The 19,951-nt window shown below is 41.3% G+C and overlaps 1 protein-coding gene and 1 long non-coding RNA gene across 7 annotated transcripts in view; one reads left to right on the top strand and one right to left on the bottom strand.

Moving 5' to 3' along the window:
* The window catches only part of LOC146007942 (uncharacterized), a 97,686-nt gene that overhangs the window by 48,801 nt on the left and 28,934 nt on the right, over positions 1-19,951 (top strand). For all 4 annotated transcript variants that reach the window (XR_014444425.1, XR_014444427.1, XR_014444424.1 and 1 more), the window contains exon 3: positions 4,868-5,069. This is a non-coding gene — a long non-coding RNA (uncharacterized LOC146007942). The remainder of the gene's footprint in view (positions 1-4,867; positions 5,070-19,951) is intronic.
* MYT1 (myelin transcription factor 1) overlaps positions 2,539-19,951 on the bottom strand; it is a 62,920-nt gene continuing 45,507 nt past the window's right edge. Inside the window, exons 16-24 of one of the 3 annotated variants that reach the window (XM_083146728.1) lie at positions 19,231-19,293; positions 19,041-19,109; positions 18,203-18,265; positions 15,401-15,484; positions 11,003-11,224; positions 10,608-10,696; positions 9,730-9,833; positions 6,294-6,437; positions 2,539-5,435 (exon numbers count right to left, since the gene is read on the bottom strand). In XM_083146728.1, coding sequence (XP_083002854.1) covers positions 5,295-5,435; positions 6,294-6,437; positions 9,730-9,833; positions 10,608-10,696; positions 11,003-11,224; positions 15,401-15,484; positions 18,203-18,265; positions 19,041-19,109; positions 19,231-19,293 — 979 coding nt within the window. In that variant the 3' untranslated portion in view covers positions 2,539-5,294. The remainder of the gene's footprint in view (positions 5,436-6,293; positions 6,438-9,729; positions 9,834-10,607; positions 10,697-11,002; positions 11,225-15,400; positions 15,485-18,202; positions 18,266-19,040; positions 19,110-19,230; positions 19,294-19,951) is intronic. The other 2 variants (XM_083146729.1, XM_083146730.1) reach the window with 2 other exon arrangements.

Here is a 19,951-nt window from a genome sequence, read left to right as displayed (position 1 = left end):
TTGCACAGGCAAATATACATATTTTATCTGTGCAAGGAAGTAAGACTGGACACAGGCATCGCCAAAAGTATTTTCAATGTGCCTACCACAATTTTTTAAACTTTATCTTTTTCAATTTTAATATTGGATATGGTTGTATACAAGCATGAACTGAGCTACTAAACCATCAGATTCAACCAGGGGTTAAAGTGAGGGGGAACGGGGTGGAACTGAGTTCCACCACCTCTAATGGTTTGGTGGAACATTTTAACCTCCACATTGGCCTTGCACAGTATTTCTCACAGAAAAGCATTGTACTGTAGTTTGCAGGGGGATGCAAAATACCCTACAACTGGCCCTGCCTCTGCCTAATGGGGGGAAAAGGAGGGCAGTAATTAGGTGGCATAGAGAAATTAGTCCCCCCACCTCTGCATGACCACTTTAAGCCCTGGATCAGAACAGGAAGAACAGAACCAGAGGTGGAACTACCATTGGTGCACGCATATTGCATCATTGTAGCCCCGCCCCCCACCGTGCAATGTCTGAAATACCAGAAGTGCACGATGGGGGCGTGGCCACAAGGACACAATCTTGCTGACCACGCCCCCAAAACATGACATACCATTGTAGCTCCGCCCGCAACCTGCACCTTTCTTATCTCTTCAGTGGCCCTGCCCCCCTGCCTGATGGAACTGGCTGCCCTCTGCCGGAGAGGGCAGTCATAAAGTAGGCAACCCTGAACTAAATTCAGGAACAGTTAAATGTACTGTATTCCTGCTTCATGCTATTCTTCTCATGAAGGGGGAATGGTATGTACCTAACAATTGTGTAACTGAAAGTAAAGGGTGCGGGTCTGACCAACAGTAATACTGACTAGAGAGACAGCATATCTTCTAGCAAGCAGATCAAGCCCATGCTGGCAGCACCCACTACAGAAGCATGCTGCTTTGCAGCAGCTGTGATTCAATGTCCTTACTCATATGTGGACAGATTGACTACTCCTATTTTAGCACTTTTCACAATACATTCCAGGACTACTTCAAGTTCCCAATACAACCTTGGATTACCATATCTTCTTGTTTGTAGCAGTTTGAAAGCTGTCAGCTACCCATAGAGGGGGAAACAGTGGGGGCAATTCATACCTGATCGTTCAGGTCTGAATTCGCCCCCCCGGACGATGGTGGGGGTTTGTGCATTCATGTGCGTGAATATGAGCACATGCAAACCCCAGGATTGAACTCCTTTGGTGAGTTTTACACCTGCAAGGACGTTCGCTCAATGATGGGCAGGAAGGAGGTGGGCAGGGGGCGGACACAGGTGACTGACCAGCATTTCATGGGCATGCCCACAAAAACGGCAGGTGTGCCCATGGAAATGCTAGGTGTACCCCTGCAAATGTGGGTTTGCCCATGCATCCTTATGGCAGGCGATTGACATTACATAATGTAAGCGCCCACCCCCAATTCGGCAGATAGCAGCCACTAAAAATTAAGTAAAGACTTACTTCTCAGACCGAACGCTGGAGAAATCATTCGATGGTGAGCGACCATGGAATGACCTTTCCAGTATGCCGCCGCATGCGAGCACATGTGCACATCTGCTCGCATGCCAGTGCGGAGATACGCTCAGCGGGGGGGGGGCATTCATCGGGGCAGGGGTTTACTTGCTCTCTAGGCAGCGAATACATGCAGGTCGTAATACATATACTTCTTATTTATTTAGCACCTTCTAGAAGATAATAGATAGTATCTGATTGGTTGCCCTTAGCAACATCCCATCTGAAATAAAACTCCCATCTTAGTAACTTCCCCCCAGCACTAGTGAGGAGTTCCGTGACCATAGGCTTTTATATGAATTCATAAATGACTATTAATAATAAGTTTAACAGGATCAATTTTTAACTTAAAAAAATATATATTGTACTATATAAATTAATTATTTTGAATCAACATTTTTCATATTCAATAATAAAAAAATTAAAACTGCTTTCAAACTTTCTTTTTAAATTTAAACATTTTGCCAATTCTATAACATTATTTGTTGTTAATCTAAACCATGTCCATATTACCTTTTCATACAATTTACATTTTTAATAAAAGAAATCTGTGTTTTATGAAATGTTAAAAGTGTTTTAAAGTTTTACATGTTTTGGACAACTAGGGAGCCATCAGTTGTTATACAGGATGAACACAAATTTAAAGGGATAATTCCATCTATGTATACTATCATCTTCCATATGTGCAACAGATTATCCTCTATATCAGGCATGTCCAACGTTGGCCCTCCAGATGTTGTGAAACTACACATCCCAGCATGCTTTGCCACAGTTTTGCTATTAGAGAATGCTAAAACTATTGCAAAGCATGCTGGGATGTGTAGTTTCAAAACATCTGGAGGGCCAACGTTGGACATGCCTGCTCTATATAATCAACCTCAAATCAGGCTATACAGTATATTGTTCTTATAAATTGTTTAGGTATAGTATTGTATAACATGTGCAATAATATTTCATTTTAAAATAAATTGGGTAAAACAAAGATAATAAGAAAGACAAATATCCAGAAGTAGAACTTGAGTTTTATTTCTGAAGTGAAGTCAGGTTGATTTTTGAAAGTTCCCTGAGGCCGGAATCACAGTATTTGAAAGATTATCACAGAACAACAGCTAGTCTGCATCAGCCTTCAATGCAACTTTTTATTATTATCATCATTATTTTTTTTGTTGTTTTACTTTAAATATTAACAGGAATTTCTTCACATAAACAATCACGTAACAGACTCACAAACATGACAAAATAAATATACAACAAGTTCACGTTTTTTTTCTTAAATAATTAATAAATAAATACAGCATTTTATATACTGTCATCAGTGCCTGGAATATTGTGGCCTTTTGTGGCAGAGAAGACTAAAGTGTATTGCACAAAATATCACCCAAGTCTTCCCTAGCACATAAGGGATTACATAAATTAAAGAAATCAATTACAACAAAACAAAACAAAGAAATCTATTTTTTCCCTTTGCCCAATAAAATTAAAATGAACAAAAAATATCAAAACTCCTGCTTTATAAAATATCTTTAAAAAAGTCCCATTGTTTTAAAAGAATAAATAACAAAATATATAAAAAATAACTAGGTTTCATCAAAACTATTAGCTGTAGATAGCGTTTTTATTTTTTATTATTTTTTTCCCATGGAATATAATTTGTCAAGTTTTTATTTATTGTTTTCACTTTTTTTTTTCTTTTTTGGTCTTTCCCCTTATTACCATGTGGTGTCCAGATAAAAAAAATAAATTAACATAAACTTTAAATAAATATCAAATGTTCACATATGAATTTGAATTAATAAATTATAAATTATAACAGAACTTGCCAAAAAAATTGTAATAATTTACACAATAATTAAATCTATAACTATGTCTCCATGGAAGTGCAGCTGTTCTATAGGTAATATACTAACTGGTTTGCATTCACAAACAGGGTGGATCCTATTTACAAAAGCAGGGATTCATTTCCAAGTGCAAAGTACACTGGATCTTAAAAACGTAGTAGTTTATTTTTACAGAGATTTAAGAGTTCTTTATGTCCCTTAGTATTTTTTCCCCATTGGGCTTAAAATCTCCCTGTTAAGATTCTGCACTGTATAATGCATTTCTGGATGATTTCCATGGAAAGCCTCAGTGTACTGTTTGATATTTTTCCTACATGTCATTACTTGGAGCTCACACAGGTCTTAAAGTGCACAGTGAGAAATTAAATAGAACTTAGAACCCTTTAGTGCTGTATGTTGCACAAGAGATCACTCCAAACATCCTAGTAGTATTCTAGCCATTGGAAATGTGAATTGATTCATAAAGGGAAACGGTATAAAGGCATAGTGTATAGTCAGATGTAATGATGCACTTTGGAAATATTACAGTGTATTACTTTATGCTTTTTGGGTCATGATAGTGCATCTCAATAGTAATTTGCTGCGAAAATAAATATAAGCTTTCTGTTCTATTTAATCTGGAGAGAAAAATCCTTCTGTCAGGTGCATTATTCTTATGTGTCAACGTGACAGGTCCTGACGTTCTGCTGAAGCATAGATTTACAAAGTAATGATAAAATATACATTTATACATCTCAGGTTGGACATGTAATATTTTTAGATATAGGAAATTTCACTTCTTATTATTACTAGCTGTTGAAGGCTCTACTACAGGATTCTATGGTGTATTGAAAATAACCAATAACTGTTTTTCGCATAAATAAAAAAGTACAAAAAAAATTCCCTGTTATTACAATAAAAATGTCCCAAAAATAAATACATTTCAGAATGTGAGACCTCAACATGTCAGGACAGCTGACATACATACACCATGGGAGGCAGAGAGGGTCTTGGGTTTTTTGCCCTTTTTTTTTTTTTTATCCTGAAAGTACCAGGAGCCAAATAATTGCTGATTGGGCAAATCAACCCAAAAGGCAAACCACCCTACCTTTAGGTGCATACATGTTTCTGCTGTAGATTTCCTGCACTCTAACACAGGAGGGAGACAAATATGATACACAATTCTAAAAATGGCAGACACTGTATCATGACACAATGAGTTGACCCTCCAATGCACCGTTGCAATTTTCATTGAATGCCTTCACTGTCAGGCCATCAGCAATACCTCCGCAACAGCTCGTTAATGACCACCAACTGCTTACGCTAGGGTTAAGACACAAAAAAAAGGACTACGCAGTTGGTAACTCCAAAAGCTTTCCCTGAGAACCTTTAATCCTTTGCGCTTCTGTTGGAATTAAAGAACTGCTCTTCAAATGTTTCTTGTGAAAAACAAAAAAATAAAAAATATTGACAACTCTTCTCATGAATAATACTCGTCTTTATCTTCCCCTGACAGATCATTTTCAAAGACACAAGGAGTGAGATGGCCCAGACAGAGAGTCAGCAGAGATAAAGCTTCCATTTTGGCTTCTGGTTGAGTTTGGTCCATGTACAAACCTCAGGGATTTGCTGCAGATAAATTGATCACTCTGTGTTTCCATACACAGGAACCAGATGACATCAGCCGATTCACAGTCATATGTCACCACTAATTACAGGTGGGAACCTCCTTGCTGTGAATGAGGCCGGACCTCCTGTCTGGTTTCCACATTTGAAAGACAAACAAGTTCAGTATCTGTCCAGCTTTTTGGGCTTCTTCATTTTATTTTTTATTTATTGTTATTATTATTATTATTTTGGTCCATTAAGTTTTGTGATTTAATGCACATAGCACAAGGTTGGTGAACCTGAACACTAGACAAGAGAATCCTCATATTCCCTCGTTACACCTGGATACCTTTGACTGCTTGCTTGATACTCTCAAGCAATGCTTTGTTCTCTGGGTTTTGGTAACACTCTTGGTTGCTGTACATGTCAGTCAGAGTAGTCACATAGGCATCAAAATTCTGTTCACTGATGGGTTCCTGTGAAATAAAATTAAAATACTTTATTATTTATATATATACATATATATACACATATATATATATATATATATATATATATATATATATATATATATATACACACACACACACACACACACACACACACACACACACACACACACAGGTCATGGATCCCTTATCTAGAAATCTATTCACAGGCCGTTCCAGAATATGGAAAGGGAAAAGTAAATTAATGACACATTTTGCTAATTTTGTCATGCACAGAGTTAAGTTCACTGGTTATTTACGTGTTTTAGTTAGATTTTTGGCAAGTACTGCAATAAAGCTCCTTATCTAGAAAACTCCAATCCCAGGCATTCTAGATTAGAGCCATAGCTGCTTGGTGCTTCAGCAATACCACAATTTCCTAATAAGTTAACTGGCTGTAGACTCACGTATAGAAACAAAAAAAGTCCACCTTCATTGTGTGGAAGAACTGAATAGCCACTAAGATAAATATAAATGACTGACAGGTCATCTCTGTAAACTTTTAGATGTTGTGGGCATCTGTCTTCTAGGCAAAGTTAATTAAGGTGTTTAACTATTTTTCACTAGTACCTTTCATTTGGTGAATGGACAAATATTACTGGGCTTAGCATAAGTGAGTTTCATTGGAGAAGCATTAGTTACAAGCACAAGAACCTCGCATTTATGCTAAATGATGGATTTATTACTATTTATTTATTTACAGTTTATTTACAGTTTCTTATATAGCGCAGCATATTCCGTTGCACTTTATAATTGGAAAAAGAAAGTGTACTATAATGTAGAAAATGCTAACATACTAGGCTAGGGTTGAGCAATACTCTATCTGACCACAACTCTAACACTTACCATTTGTGGAAGGCGGATATTTGTTAGACTTCTTATGAGGGCCTGGCTTAACCCAGAAAGTTCTACAAATAGGGCATCATTCTGCTCCTCTATAACCTTATTCTCATCTTCAATGTTCTTCAGATTCTTTTCCATTGAGGTTATCTGTAGTAGTTAGAAACATATTTAGAATTAGCAATCCATACTAATTTAGGTCTTTCCACATAGATACCATATTCATAAACTATGTGGGCCATCAGGAGGTGGTTGCTAGTGGGGCCTCCTTCCACTTCAGCACTGCTGTAGTGTCATACGAGTTCATGGCATGTACCCTACGCACTTCCCAAGCCATGACCTGTCATTACACATTACATGTGCCTGAATATTCCCTGAAGCAGCTATACCACTGTTTCCCATTAGTCTGAAGCAGGTAGATCATTGTTTCCCATAGGAAAGACTGCACATCCTATCATTCGGGGCTGGAAGAAACATGGTCACAACATTGAGGTGCGTAGTGTGATCAGATTTCTCCATCTGAAGAGCACTTTGCCAACTTGTAGAGGTGGTGATAAGGTCATGTCACGGAAGAAGGAATGGGTGTGGTTTCACTGCCTTTGATAACGACAGGACAGACTTTCAAGATGAGCAGCGATCTGGCCAGCCAATTACATCCACTATGACAATTTATGCCGCATTGAAGGTCTGCTTCAGAAGGACAGATGCATTTGAGTTAATGATATTGCTGATGAACTGAACATCTTAGTGAATACTGGGGAATATTCTGAGCTGAATGCTGTTGTGCAAATTCGCAAGCAGATCGATTATCCAATGACTGCGCATACATATAGATCGTAGCACCAAACAGTGACAAAAATCAGCAATTTCCTCACAACTTGAATAATAGGAAGCCGGCGTTTGTGGGTGGTAACCGGAGGTTTTCTTGGAGTGTCAGAAAAAACGCAGGCATGCCCAGGCTTTTTCAAGGAAGGGCGTTGTCAGCTCCGAGCTCCATCAGTCGGTCTCTGACGCAGAAGGTTAGAGTTACGCAAACTTGCACATACTAGGAAAATCATTTGATGGTAGGTGATTTGTGCAGGGATTTGCAGCTGGTCAGCAATTTTTTTTGCAAGTCATTCACAGACTTACATGGGGTGGATGTTCACTATATCTGGGCGGCAACTATCTGATTGCAGCCCTTTGCAAATTTGCACAGCAGCGATCAGGTCTGAATAATCCCCACTGCGCGCAACAATGTTCATGAGCAACTGAGGTACAGGAAAGTGTTCATGCTGAGTAATGAAGAAACTCACAGAAGTTCATAAAACCAATAGGTCAGGATTGTCTCTCCTGCACTTTACATGGTACCATAAGGAACACATGCAGTTGTTGCAGTGTATTGTCATGTGCAGGGCAGGCGACAGGGGGGTCAAAGGGGACACCTGCACCGGCCTCAAGCTTGTGAGGAGCCCCAAGGTTCTGAGGCGCTATAGGGCTGTAATCATTGCTGCGGCAGTGCAGTGCCTACTGTAGCAATGGTTTATAAAGGGACCCTCCTGGTTCCTTATGTTTCTTTAGTAACAACAAAAAACCATTCAATATGCAGTATACTAAAAAGGTTTTGCTCAAGGGGGGCGGGTTAGGGGGCCCACCAGAGCTATCAGTGTACCGGGCCCCAAGATTTCTGTTGCCGGCCCTGGTCACGTGGATGCATCATGTGGAACTGTGATGAAGTAAGCATCGATGACATGGGAACATGCGTTGTCCCATCTTTCAAACAAATTTCAAAAACTTCATCAGCATAAAAGGGCACAGTGCCTGTATTTTGGGACCACAAGGGCGTGCTTCTTGTTGATTTCCTCACCAACAGTGATGTAAATATTGACCGCTATTGTGACAGGTTGCAGAGAGGGAAATTAGCAAAAAATGACCTGAGTTGCTGTAAACAGGCGTCTTTATTCCTGCACAATAATGACAGGCCACACTCAGCTAACAGCCATGTCATGTCCTGGCTTCAGGGGTTTGATACTGATTTCTTTCTTATAATGGGATATCTTCTTTCTTATAATGGGAAAGATGCCTTGGCCCACCGCTGGAACAAATGCCTAGACATGCCTAGAGGATTATGTGGAAAGATAAAGTGTACCAAGGCCGCAACAATGTTTATACAGTACATAGTAGGGGCATACAGTATGTATTTCCCTGATCCCAAACTTGTCCTTTGTTTGGATTCAGTATAAAATCCCGGCGGTCGGGATCCCGGCGTTCAAAATCCCGACGCTGGAATCCCGACCGCCGAAATCCCGACAAGGGGGGACGTGGATCGCCCCCCCTTGCGGTCTCGCTGCGCTCGCCACGCAGCGGGCCCGGTGCCTCGCTACACTCGGCACGCTAATTTATTCTCCCTCCAGGGGTGTTGTGGACACCCACAGAGGGAGAAAGTGTCGGGATTTCGGCAGTCGGGATTCCGGCGTCGGGATTCTGAACGCCGGGATCCCGACCGCCGGGATTTTAACTGCATCCCCTTTGTTTTGTCAAGAACAAACTTGTAGCACTGAGCGCAAATCAGAGAGTATGGTCCCCTCTAAAAAACGCCCCAATATAACTTGTCACAGCCAAAGTGTCCATTGTACTGCTCACTATAAATGAGTTCTGATGACTACAGCACTTGGAAATGGAAGTTGTATTTGCATATACCAAATGTTACCTAGTCTACTGTGCACATTTATGTTAATATGTGTAAAATAAAAAAAGAGACAATTCTATCTGTACTTTTTCTAGTGGAGTTTAGAAAACAAACTGGATGTACAAACTGGGGGTAATTCCGACCTGCTCGTAGCAGGCCGAATTTGCTCCCCTGGCTTATTTTTGAGGTTTGCACGTAAGCGAACGACTGTGGCAAGTATCCCACTCGTCGGGGAGTTTGCTCCAGGAGGGGTGGGCAGGGGTTGGACACAGGGGACCGCCCAGAGTTTCATGGGCGTGCCCACAAATATGGTGAAAGTTCCCATAGAAACGCTGGGCGTATCCCTGCAAACACAGGCATGTTGTTGCCTGCCTGGTGTTACCCGGCCTGAATTCGTCCATCTGCTGCCAGAATAAAAGTCAGTCTAAACTGACTTGTATTATTTTTTTTTATAAAGGTACATTTGTTACCATCAATTTGACAGGAACCTAACATTACTTCTCTGTGCTATTGGCAAAAAAGCTCAGTCCACTACCAGAAATGAAAACTTTTAATCCAGTAAGGTGATGAGACCACAGCAGTCCAGCGTACATGATTACTGTAAATTTACTGGTTGGCTGCTACCGGCGACACTACATGTTCCTTTTGCACCAATTTTTTTATAAACATCTCTAACAATTCTTAGCACAATACTCTTAGGTCAGTGTACTGCACATTGGGGAGAGAGAGAATCAGTATGGCTACGACAGACCACAGGACACACAAAGCACTGACCTGAGTCTGTAAATTCACCATATCAGCTTCCATCTCGGTGTTGGATTCTGTGAGTTCATTTATCTCCTTGTTGAGCTGTTTAATTTCTTCATCATTCTCTAAAACTGAAAAGAATACTGTCAGAACGGCTAAGAAGAGTGACTCATAGTTATGTACAGCACAGTACCACAATGGTTAGCATTACCGTCTCACAGAGGCAAGGCTTAGAACTGTACCAGTGCCCCACTAGGGCAGGGATTGAAGTAAAGGCCCCCACCCACTAGTGCGATAGGCTTGTTTTCATGCGATCGCAAATTTTTTTATACGAAGGATCGCATGAAAAGTGGCACATTGCAAGTGCTTTTCGTGCAATTGAGATGCCAGGTGTGCTCCCATGCGCCTTGCATTGCAGTTGCAGATCTCACTGGCTGCCATGAATATTTGTCACAGCCCATTAGCCCTGCTAGAATTGCATGGGATACATTGTATGCAAAAGGACGCATACCATGTATCCTATGCAATCCTGTCCCCTGGGAGCCACAGGGTGATATCGCGGGGTATCGCATGCGCGGTACCACATGTGATACCTTGCCCTAGTGGATGGGGGCCTTTTATGCTTTAATATGTAATGAGCTGTCTAATATCTTGGTACTATATAATAACTGTTAATAAATAAATAAAGGTCAAACTCTAGGTGAAGTGGCTTCTTGGCTCAGCTATCTTGACAGAGCTCTGACATTCAAGTGTGTGGCAGTTTTGCGCAATGCTCGGATCTGTCAATGCATCACGATCACAGTCAGATAATGCAGGTACTGTAGCTTGTATTAAAACTTTGCTTTAACAAATTGCAAAAAATCATCTATTACCCTCAATGAAAGCATGGCTATTTTATAACTTACCATCACTGGTCTTGAATTTTGTCCCAAGAAGCTCATCTGAGAGTTTTCCCTTTTTCCCAGCAAAGGAGGCTCGCGGACAACCTGACAAACTGTAAAACACAAAGAGATATCAGTAGTGTTCATAATAACATGCCAGATTATATAGAGTACCAACTGATGACAAAGCTTGGGACTGGTGTTTGAACCGGGTTTCAAAAGCAGGTTTGCAAGAGGATTAAACACGATACTGATTTCTGTGGGTAAGTACCAGCCAATCAGCTCCTAGCTATCATGTTAAAGTCTGTGTTTGGAAGATGACAGGAGCTGGTAGGATGGTACTTAATATTTGTATCTCGCTCCAAGGATTATTACATCTGCCTCATAGCGTTAGAAGTGTTGAAGTCATTTGTTTTTACCTTCTGTGAGTTAAGAAACTCCCATTGGCATGACCTGAGCCATCGCAACCAGGTGTCGGGCATGTGGGACCCTCATTCTTAAGAGATTTCCAGGAGAATGCAGATCCGTTGAGAGTTCCTTCCTTCTGTCTGCGAGCAGCCAATGGGCATCCAGATGCACTGCGATGTGAGGCGTATTTACCACTGATATGTCCAAGTCCATCACAACCTGGCACTGGGCACCTGGAAATAGATTTGATAATAATGTAGTTATGAATACTTCATAAATGAAACATTTGCATTTATAAACAAGGCGTGAGCTGAAGATGTCTGAGAACACAAGTTTGAATATTGGTTCAGTGCCACCAAATGGCTGCTTCCACCAATAAGGAAGAGTTCCCAATATCTGCAACGCACCTTTGTTTTGCCCAGTGCACCTTGATGAACCTAAAGCTAAAGGTTTTGTGCATGGGAGTGGGGTAGGGCTGCCACTTCACCTATCTACCAATGTGACAGTAATTACTGGTGCTGAGCATCGGGAGCTGAGTGTGCATTACTGGTAGTTGACCCATGAGACTTTGCACAAGAGGTCAGAGGCTGAGAAGCTTGTGCTGAGCTCTGATTGATGGAGCTCTCAGGCCCATGGAAGATAGCAGCAGCAGCCTCATCATGGGAGGATTTTTAATCAGTGGCAGTACTGAGCCTGTGAGGTCTCCTACAGAGTAATGTACAGAGGGACAAACACAGGCTTTTCATGTGGTATATATATACATATATATATATATATATATATATATAGTAATTCCCCACCCTGCAGTTACCCATTGACTACGTTTATACTGCCTTTACTCTGTTTTTTGACAGTGTAATATTCTCCCGTTTGCGGCCAGTAATGACAAGTTGGAGGGGGCCCCCTGTCTAAAGTGACCCGTGTCCCCCCTAAGCCTTAATCCACCCTTGCCAGGAAGCATTGTAATAATGTTACGCAATCACACTGTTCCAGCTCAGGACAAGCTCTTATCTGAGCCTGTCTCTTGACAAGAGACAAACAGTAAATTTGTGTTCAAATATTAATTTTCACATTGCACATTTACACAAAAATATTTATCACGTCTGCATTAAAAATGCAGATTATGACAAATATGTCCCCTTAAGTGCTTCTGGAAGCAGAACTAAAGAAACTGAATCATTTTTATCAAGTCAATCTGTGAAAAAAAAATGCTGATCTTGATTTTAATTGTCTGTAAATGCAGCACAATTTTCTACTAATATCCTCGCCAGCAGGAATCTGGAAAAATGTCATAAGAAAGCTGTGTGTTTGTACGGTGAGGAGAAAATTACCAAACCCTCTGGAGACGGAGCCCGCTTTCTCAGTCACACCTTAATGGCACTTATGCTACCAGCCTTACGTGGTTAATATAACTTTCATTACATCTTTGTGCAAGTAATAAACAGTGTCAAACATCTGTCTGCTCTGCGGTAACCCCTCAGAGGGTTTTCTCAGATAAACTTAAGGGGAACATGGATGTGGATGCAAAAAAGGCTCCTTGTCATGTTCTTGCCCATTTGCTGTTGGATAATTGTAAAAAGAGGGATTTGCTTTAACATCTGCCGTCGTTTATTTGAAGAATGATTAACACTGCAATGGATCCTGAATTGCTCTTCTCACAACGGGTGGTGTCAGAGCTCAGCCTTGTTCCAGGCAGCTTTTAATACCCTGATGGAGCGATAGAATAGCTTCCATTCCAGAATACTTAGCCCAACCGCTGGGGGTAACTATTGATAGAAGGCTGGTTGCCTACCACCCAGTGACAATGTGCACTTGGCAGCAACGGGAGATTATAAATATGTCGCTGTTGCGTAACACTTTCACCATAGTGACTGTCACTCACCACTTATGGAAGCTAGGATTTAAATGCATTTCATTTTTCATTTCTGCCTGTAATCTTCCTGGTATACACAGTTCTTCTAAGATATAAATACTTTTCAAGGTGACACTCCCAGTAATAAAGAAAACATCAGAGAATCAGTTATGATTTAGCTACATCACAAGCCATCCTCTTCTAATATCCGCTGTGCTTTAACCTGCCGCTACCAGAATTCCCTGTCATCTCTGTAGGATTGGCTGAGGTTCCAAAAAATACTTCCAGACCTCCCTGTTAGTCTAATTAATAATAGCTCTGCTTATACACTAATCATTACTGGCCACTGCTGGGGTGCAACTATATTGAAGTACAGTAGATGTTGCTTTGTTTTGATAGGAGGACACTGTGGTGTGATCATAAAGGGCAACAGTGTTTTTCTTTTGTACATCATGTCAGGGCAGAGTAAGTATTTGAGGCCTGACACTGCTGGAGCATTCATGGGGCTGACACTGCCAGTCCAAACATATGGGCGTAAAATAAATGTTACTGGTGTAATCATGTGGAGGTAGACACTGCTTAAATGATCCCTTGATGGCAGGCACTGGCCATGTAGTCATGTGAGGGGGGCTGAGTGACACTGCTTGTGCAGTCATATAAGGTAGTATACTGATAGTGTGCTCACCAGGGGTATGGGTCATTAGGTCCACCAATATTAGCTCGACGTGCATTGGGTTGACCAATGAAGGTTGACATGCCTTAGGTGGACACATGAATTAGGTTGACATGGCTAATGTCAACACATGCATTAGATCGAAAATGGCAAGGTCAATAGTGAAAAGGTTGACATGGGTTTTTCGCTTTTTTTTTGTCCTGAATGTTGAAACTGTGGACATAGACACTGTCGAAGTGGACAAGGTCCCCTTGCATAGCATGCTACGCTCGCCATGCTTCGGGCACGGTGCCTTGCTACGCTCGGCACACTATTCTAAGCCCTGGTGGATAATAGGGCATGAAATACCGCTGGTCGACACCCGTTGGCTCAAAAAATGGTTACGAGGGGGTACGGTGACAGAGGGGACGGCCATTCGGTGGGGCAGCACAACAACTGCTCGGTAAGCTGCGAGCTTCGCTGCTTACTGAGCAGTTCAGAATCAGGACCAATATGTATAATGGACTTGATTCAGACCTGATGTGAGAATTCACAATGGAATGCGAAGAGAAAGCCACCGCACAGAAAGAAAAAAATGCCCTTTGCCCAATTGCGATAGAATTGCGAATGGATCACTAACCAGCATCCATTGGAAAACCATACACAATTCCCAAACTATTGAACAGTATCTCTAAGGCTTCCATTAAGCTACGCCTGAGACAAGCAGGAAGTGGTTATCACTGACATCACAGATCCCTAACCCCTGTCATTTTTTCAGTCACAAAAAAGGGGGAAGATGATACCCGCACCAGTCTTTTTACTGACAAGACTTTCTTATCTCCTCTACTATTGGTATATATGTGGGATGGTGTTCCCACTATTTGACAGTTGGAGGTGCTACCTACTACTTAGTTCACCCATAAAACGGCAGGTTTCCGAAACGCCAGCTTCCTGCCAGTAAATGTCGGGCCACATTGCGTTTACAATCCATACGCATTTTCTAGTGGTCAGGTCTGAATTATTCCAATGTTATTTAAAGTGAAACATACTCCAGTAAGACCTGTGTTCTCCAAAACACCAGTCCTGAGGCTGCCAGTTAACCAAAATATTTTGGGTGCTTACAGATGCGTCATGTGCTAAATTAAAGTGAAATCTAGTCTAATCTGAAAGGGCATTTTAGCTAGTAGGGACTAGTGCTTCAGATTCAATATGGCTGCCTCCACTGTGTGTCTCTTACAGATGTCATTGACTTCCTGAAAAGTAATTGGTTGCATGTCAATGACTTTAAACCAGGGGTTAATGTGCTTTGGGAACCGTGGTAAAGATACATTGCTGTACTGTAGGCAGTGAATTTACAGTAGCTATGACAAAATATATACAGTAAACAGTGTCGGACTGGGGTGTGAAGGGCTCACCGGGGAATGCAGTGATTGGGGCCCATGTGTAGGGGGTGTGGCTAGTCTTCAGAGGGGGTGTGGCCAGCTTTCACAGAGATCTGGCTAACCATTACAGAGTAAGTATGGGGAATTATAGTAAATACTGCTAATGCATGCACAATAATGTACCATAAAAATAAAAGGTAACATATATTTAATGTGTAATTGAGGTGCATAGTCTGGTCCCTAGAGGAAGAGGTAGGCCCCCAGACAGTGGGGCCCACTGGGGATTTCCCCGATTCCCCTGTGGGCCAGTCCAACACTGACAGTAAATGTATATATTGTACCTGCATGCTATGGTTTACATCAGTTAAGGTCACCAGTTCTACTCCTTCTCCATGTTTTCATATACAAATCCCATTTTGTCAGGTTTAATTTGTTTCGATTGACAGTTTTCTCATGTATTTATTATTTACTGTAAATAACACGACAAGCTTTTGTTCTCACCAGACTCTCAGGTTTTACTCACTTCATTAGCTCTGGGTCGTCCTTGTCATCTTTAGTGGGTGTAACTTTCATTCCGCTTTTCTTGGCACGAGGACAGCCTGACAAGCTATAAATTCAGAGAGGAGGATGTAATTATTGCCATATGCTCTGCTCAGATACAGTGCATCCTATTCCCAGACTGTTCACCTGAATGGCCTCAGTGAAGCTATATTGAGAAGATACTACAGAGTGAGCTCAGTGAATTAGGCACTGCTAAATCCCTGGGGCAATTATACAGATCGCTTTTTACATGACAGTACAGATGAGAATAATGCTGTTCACAGGGATATGATAAATTCAAACAACTCTAATGCTGTGTACACACGGTGCAATGTTGCTTGCGATTCAATTGGGATCGAAACAGGATCAAATCGAACGGCAAGCCAAACACACTCGATTTGGACCATATAGCACAGATCTGTACTACTGTATATAGTCTTGCTTGCAAAGTCTATATCACTGTTCGATTTACACTAAATGGGAGCTCGTATTGGGATTAAATTGGAATGCGGCTGAAAATCGTGCGACGTCCATTCGATTTCGATTCGATTTTGACTATATAGTCAAAATCGACCACAAAATCTCACCATGTGTACACAGCTTTAGTATAAAGCAGGCATGTCCAAACTATGGCCCTCCAGCTGTTGTGAAACTACACATACCAGCATGCCTTGCCATAGTTTTAGCATTCCCTAATAGCAAAACTGTGTCAAGGCATGATGGGACTTGTAGTTTCACAACAGCTGGAGGGCCATAGTTTGGACATGCCTGGTCTAAAGATTAATCCCACCGAAATTCAAAAGTAAGTGGAATTATGTCACATTTGTACAGTAGTCACTAAGGCTTGTAATGGTACAAGAAGAAGACGCGCTCTCCTGCTCAGGTTAAGCTTGTTTAAAGCTTCCCATTAGAAAGTGAGCCGCTAGGATATTGAAGCACTTGGATCTTCAGCTTGGACCGGTTAAGGCTTTGTACAGTATGGCATAACATGACATGGATATGCATTTCTGATGCCTACAGTAGCTCCAATAGACATGCACAGATGGAGCCGCTATCATTAGAGAAGCTCCTGGTGATTCTATCGTCGTCCCCTGCCCACCCGTTGGAACGGGGCACGTATGCACGAGATGTTTGCGTGCCCCTTCCTCCCGGAAGTCCTGCAGCCATCTCCCACTCCCTGCCCGTCTTCCCTGCTCACTGCCTGCTCTGCCTGCACCCTGCCCCCGCCATCCGCCAACTCAGCCAGAAACATCGCCATGGCAGGCTGGCGGCATGGCTGAGAGGGGCACCATCTGGATATCTGAATGTAGCATATATACGATCAAACAAATTACAGTAGTTGTCCACACTGATAAGCAATCCCCCCTCTTTCTCCACAATAATCAAAATGAACCCAAACACTAAAGCAGCCTTGACGGGCGAGTGCAGTGTAAGTGGCACATCACTGCATTGGCTGTGGAGCCACGCCAATATGGATAATGTATTCACTACACACATGTCTCAATGTTATTAGTCTAATAGAAGGATTCTCCTGTCAATAAACTATATAGGAGGAGATTACATACACCTGCAAAGTAGTCCAAACATTTATTCTAATTATGGACACAGGCTAAAGTGTTTTTTTTTTATTTAATTTCATATATCTGAATTGTTATACTGCAATGATGTTATTAGGTGTGCCAAACTGGCTTGTCCTTTACCTAGGGGGTGCTAAGATGCAATAATGTGAAATATATTGCTACAGTTCTATGTTATTTTCCACAATGGTTCATAGGCACTTGGGGTTAGTTTATGGATTCAAAGGGGCATCTCTACCTTCCATTTTACAGTATATCTCTTCAAAGATTTTTTTTTTTCGTGTTATTGGTATTATTATTATTGGACATATTTGTCCGAGTGGCACTTACAGAATGTCTACTGACTTATACTTTAGGCCGGTGATTCCCAAACTTTCTTGAATCACCTAGAGTAGCAGCATTGTTTTCATGAAGATTTTTATTTAAAGATGTGGAAACAATATATTAAATAGTAAATTGTGCCTAACAGGCCCCCGTAGGTTCAGTTATGAGGCGATATATAGTTATGCTTCTGATTATCCACATTTTATAACTGGCAGCCTCCAGCACTAGTTTTACCTATCACTTTTAACCATCAATAATTTGAAATGGTCCTGGACCACCTGCCCCATGCACCCCTGCTAGAGCCTGGCATAAAGTTTGGGCCACTGCTTTAGGCTATAAGCAACCTATAGCTCTCCAACTGCTGTAGAGCTACAAGTGGCTAGAGGGCTAAAGGTTGCTCCCTTTTAATTATTATTTATTTATTTATTAATATTTTCTTATATAGCGCACACATATTCTGCAGCGCTTTTACAGAGAATATTTCAACATTTAAATCAGTCCCTGCCCCGGTGGAGCTTACAATCTACATTCCCTGTACACGCACACACACACACAGACATTCTAGGGTTAATTTTGTTGGAAACCAATTAACCTACCAGTATATTTACTTGCGCATAATATTATCTTATCCTTTCAGACTTATGAATACAAAAATGTAAAGTTCATATACAGTACATGATTTTGGTAAATTCCCTACTTCTAAACCTTTTTCATAACCAGCCACTCTTGTATATAAATAGAAGATATCCAGCAAACGATGAGGAACATGATGCAAGTCATGGAAAGACCTCATCCCAAGGGACTTTGATACTTAAATCAGGAAGAAGGCCTAGGAACATACTGTGGCTTATAAAAGAAGATAATGACTTCCCAGAGGAACTCACCTCCGATGAGATGCATAATTTCCTGTAATGTGTCCGGAGCCATCGCATCCAGGAGTGGGGCACCTGGAGAAAATGAAACAAATGATGAAAGTCAGAATGGAGGTGGGGAAACCAGATGAAGCATCTTCATTTTAATTTTACAAAAAATTGTTATACATGTAATAATACAGACATACTGTATGTGCATCATTCTTACTCCTTGTGCACAATAGTTTCTCAAGGACTAGATTTGAAGCTGGAAACTAATTTCACTGGGATCAGATTTATACTGTATTGATTGCACCATTCAGGGCTGTTGTAGAGTGTTCTGTTGGCTACACACAATGGGTTGAACGTCCAGGAGAATGCAGACTATTGATTCATGGTGGACTAATGACACCACTGGGCTTCATACCTCAGTGTGCCTCAGTGATGTCACTAGTGCCTAGTAAATTGCTAGGTTGAGTAATGGTTTAGTCCACAAATGATTTCTTCCAGTATCTGTACCTTGAGTGCCAATTTCGCTCAATATCACCCTATTACTACCTCCATCCGGAGAACAGACAGTTTAAGCACTGATATACTGTACGTATCTGAGATTTTATTTGCAGCAAAGTAAGAAAGCAAAACGTGCAAGGTGCAGAGATTAGCTCTGGATAAATTTAGACAAAATCTGCTCAGAGCTTCAAAGTTTGGAGCCCATATCTATCATCTCTTGCATGGCTCTTTTAATTTTGGAATGTAACGAATCAGTTCATTGGGTCAGTCTCAGCAGATTTTGACAAGCAGAAGGGGCAGAAGAGAGGGTTAAGTGGAAAGGCAGAAGTAAGAGCAGCAGTTCAGCTCAGCGCAAACATACTTGAGATCAGCAGAGTGGGCAGCCATGAGGTTTCTGAGACTCTTGTCAGCAAGAGGACAACCAGAAAGGCTGAAAGAGAACAGATAGAAATCTGGATAAGCCAAAATAAAAAAATAAAAAAGAGGAGTGCGGGATAGTTCTAAACAGCCTGCAAGCCAGAGCGGAAAGGAGCGGTCAAGAGATGTCTAACCTGCGGTGAGAGGCATAATTTCCAGTAATGTGTCCGCTTCCGTCACATCCTGGGGTAGGACAGCTGTATGGAGAGAAGACTGTATTTTAACATAAAGCGCAAGAACAAAACAAAATCCCCAAAAACTTCCCAGTACTGCTGGACACAGACATCTGTGGGAACTTCCAATCAAACTGTGTTCTGGACGTCATGTGTCAAAGGAACTGTGGGTCTGTGCAAAATTAGGGGAAATAAGCAAACAGTAACCCATGGCACCTAGTAGGATTTTAACTGTAATATTTTGGATACAGTTTGGAACCTTGATACTTTGGCACCATTTTTCATTCATGTCTTCCATAGTGTTGACTCCCGGTTGCAATAAGCACAGTACAGTGCTCGATACTGGTATATGATCACTAACATGTATGTCATTCCTATCAGGTTACATCACTGACTTTGTGACACACAAAATCACAGTGTTTGCAAAGAAATGTAGATTTTCTCCAAAATTTGGTTGTGAATAGGTCAAGTCAAGCAGCCTGGAGCAATCCCCGACTCTTCAGTTTCAACTAAAAAAAGCTTTTATCCCGATAAAACAGCTATCCAGGGATTATTTTACAGACATTGTAAAGTGGTGAATTAATTGCTCCAATAAACATGGAATGCATAATGCTGCTCTCTAACACTTGCTGCGTTTGCTTTGTTGCTGTCCTGCCTACAACATTTTATAAGACTAATTACC

This window comes from Crinia signifera, chromosome 6, assembly GCF_055691185.1.
Source record: "Crinia signifera chromosome 6, ASM5569118v1, whole genome shotgun sequence".
Taxonomy (NCBI): domain Eukaryota; kingdom Metazoa; phylum Chordata; class Amphibia; order Anura; family Myobatrachidae; genus Crinia; species Crinia signifera.
Note: the sequence above shows the minus strand (reverse complement) of the source record. Positions and strands in the feature narration are given on the sequence as shown.